The 1,895-nt window shown below is 29.9% G+C and overlaps 1 protein-coding gene across 2 annotated transcripts in view; it reads right to left on the bottom strand.

The window, feature by feature from the left end:
• LOC100151165 (GTPase IMAP family member 8-like) overlaps positions 1-911 on the bottom strand; it is a 7,171-nt gene extending 6,260 nt beyond the window's left edge. The window contains exon 1 of one of the 2 annotated variants that reach the window (XM_087234939.1): positions 710-911. In XM_087234939.1, the coding sequence (XP_087091065.1) occupies positions 710-728 (19 nt within the window). In that variant the 5' untranslated portion in view covers positions 729-911. 2 annotated transcript variants of the gene reach the window in all.
• Positions 912-1,895: the final 984 nt, after the last annotated feature.

Here is a 1,895-nt window from a genome sequence, read left to right as displayed (position 1 = left end):
AAGGCATTGATTGATGTTAGATAACAAGTGCAGCAAGACACCAAGCATAAACCACTGAGGATTTCATGTTTAATAATCAGTAAAATAATGTTATTGCGCATTAGCACACATCCAGAAATTAAACGATCAGTAAACCAAGAAACCGAGTGATTAAAACCAAACCAAAATGACCAGATAGTTTATCATGCTGGCTTTTTGCCCTAACAAACATAATACCAAACACAAAATCACAAAAGAAAACAGATAAAAATCAATGTTTAGAAGATGAAGATCACAGCTAAAGCAAACACTGACCACAACTATGGAGACTTCAAATGAAATATTTTAAATAAAAGGTTTTATTTCAGATATCAGCATATAAACCTTGTGCCAACCTTGATAAGAACTTGTGTAGACTAATGACAAGAGCAAAGTCAAACTGGTTAATAATAGGAGAAATGCAAATGCTGTTTGTGATTTACTCAACAGATATGATTGTACTATATATATATATATATATATATATATATATATATATATATATATATATATATATATATATATATATATATATATATATATATATATATATATATATATATATGTATGTGTGTCACTGAAATGATATTATTTTAGCATGCGATCTGTTGAAATAGTTTCTTCTATAACTGTTTATGCTTTATTTTTATCTTAATTATTTAATGAAAATAATAATGAAAATTCAACCAACCTTTAACTTCTGATGCCATTTTGTCTCTTGCTGTTTGTTTTTGCTGTTCTGATTATATCTCGTATCTGTCTGAAATAATGAGTGAAAGTATTTCAATCATTTTTCCTATTAAATCTCAGTTAGTACCGCCCAAAGACATTAACACCTGCGAGCATTCGCAAACATGCATCACTGCATTTTTGGCACTGTGGCAAATGCTTCTGTTGTATTTAAAAGCCGTCAAGACATAAAGTTGAAGTCAGAATTATTAACCCCCCTAAAAAAATGTTCCCCAATTTCTTTTTAACAGAGAGAAAAATATCTTAAGCACATTTCTAAACACAATAGTTTATAGTAATAACTTATTTCTTATAATTAATTTATTTTATCTTTTTATCCATGATGGCAGTAAATGTTTGACTAGATATTCTTCAAGATACTAGTATTCAGTTCTGTAGACAATACAAAACTAATATTTCTCAAGGGGCTAATACTATTGACCTTAAAATGGGTTTGAAAAATTAAAAACTGCTTTTATTCTCGCTGAAATAAACAAATAAAACGTTCTCCAGAAGAAAACAATATTATAGGCAATACTGTGAAAAAATCTTGAAACTGTTAAACATCATTTGGGAAATATATAGATAAAAAAGTGAAGAATTCTGACTTCAGCTGTACATTTGCAATGTCCTGTCAAAGATTGATCAAGTTTGACAGTAAAAAAGAAAGTAGCAGGGAATGTTGTGGAGATAGTCAGCAGTATATAACTGAGAAAGGCAACGATCAGTGCATTGTTGGCTAAATATGTGACACACTGCCTGAATAACTGGTTAATCCGCATCAGTGAAATCAGCCGGCAAACATTTTTTTGTTTAGGCTGTTTCTGTAGAAACTTTGTCATATGGAACTCTGTCAAATTTTATTTTACGGCACAATTCTTGCTATTGACAAACCATTAACTATAGTTTTCAGCCTAAACTCATCATTTGTGTCCTTGTTAATAGTTAATAAGGTAGTTGATGGGCTTGGGTACTGAATATGATGCAGAATATGTGCTTTATGAGTACGAATAAACAGCCAGTATTTTAATAATAGACATGTAATAAAAAATATTTGTTAATAGTATTGGTGTTTGATATGATACAGCAATTTATTGTCAGACAAGTCTACCGAAACAGTATCTGGGTTTTTACACTGTATAAAATGC

The sequence above is a fragment of the Danio rerio genome, chromosome 1 (assembly GCF_052040795.2).
Source record: "Danio rerio strain M-AB ecotype USA chromosome 1, GRCz13ab, whole genome shotgun sequence".
NCBI lineage: Eukaryota > Metazoa > Chordata > Actinopteri > Cypriniformes > Danionidae > Danio > Danio rerio.
The sequence above is the reverse complement of the archived record's forward strand: the minus strand, read 5'-3'. Positions and strand labels throughout refer to the sequence as shown.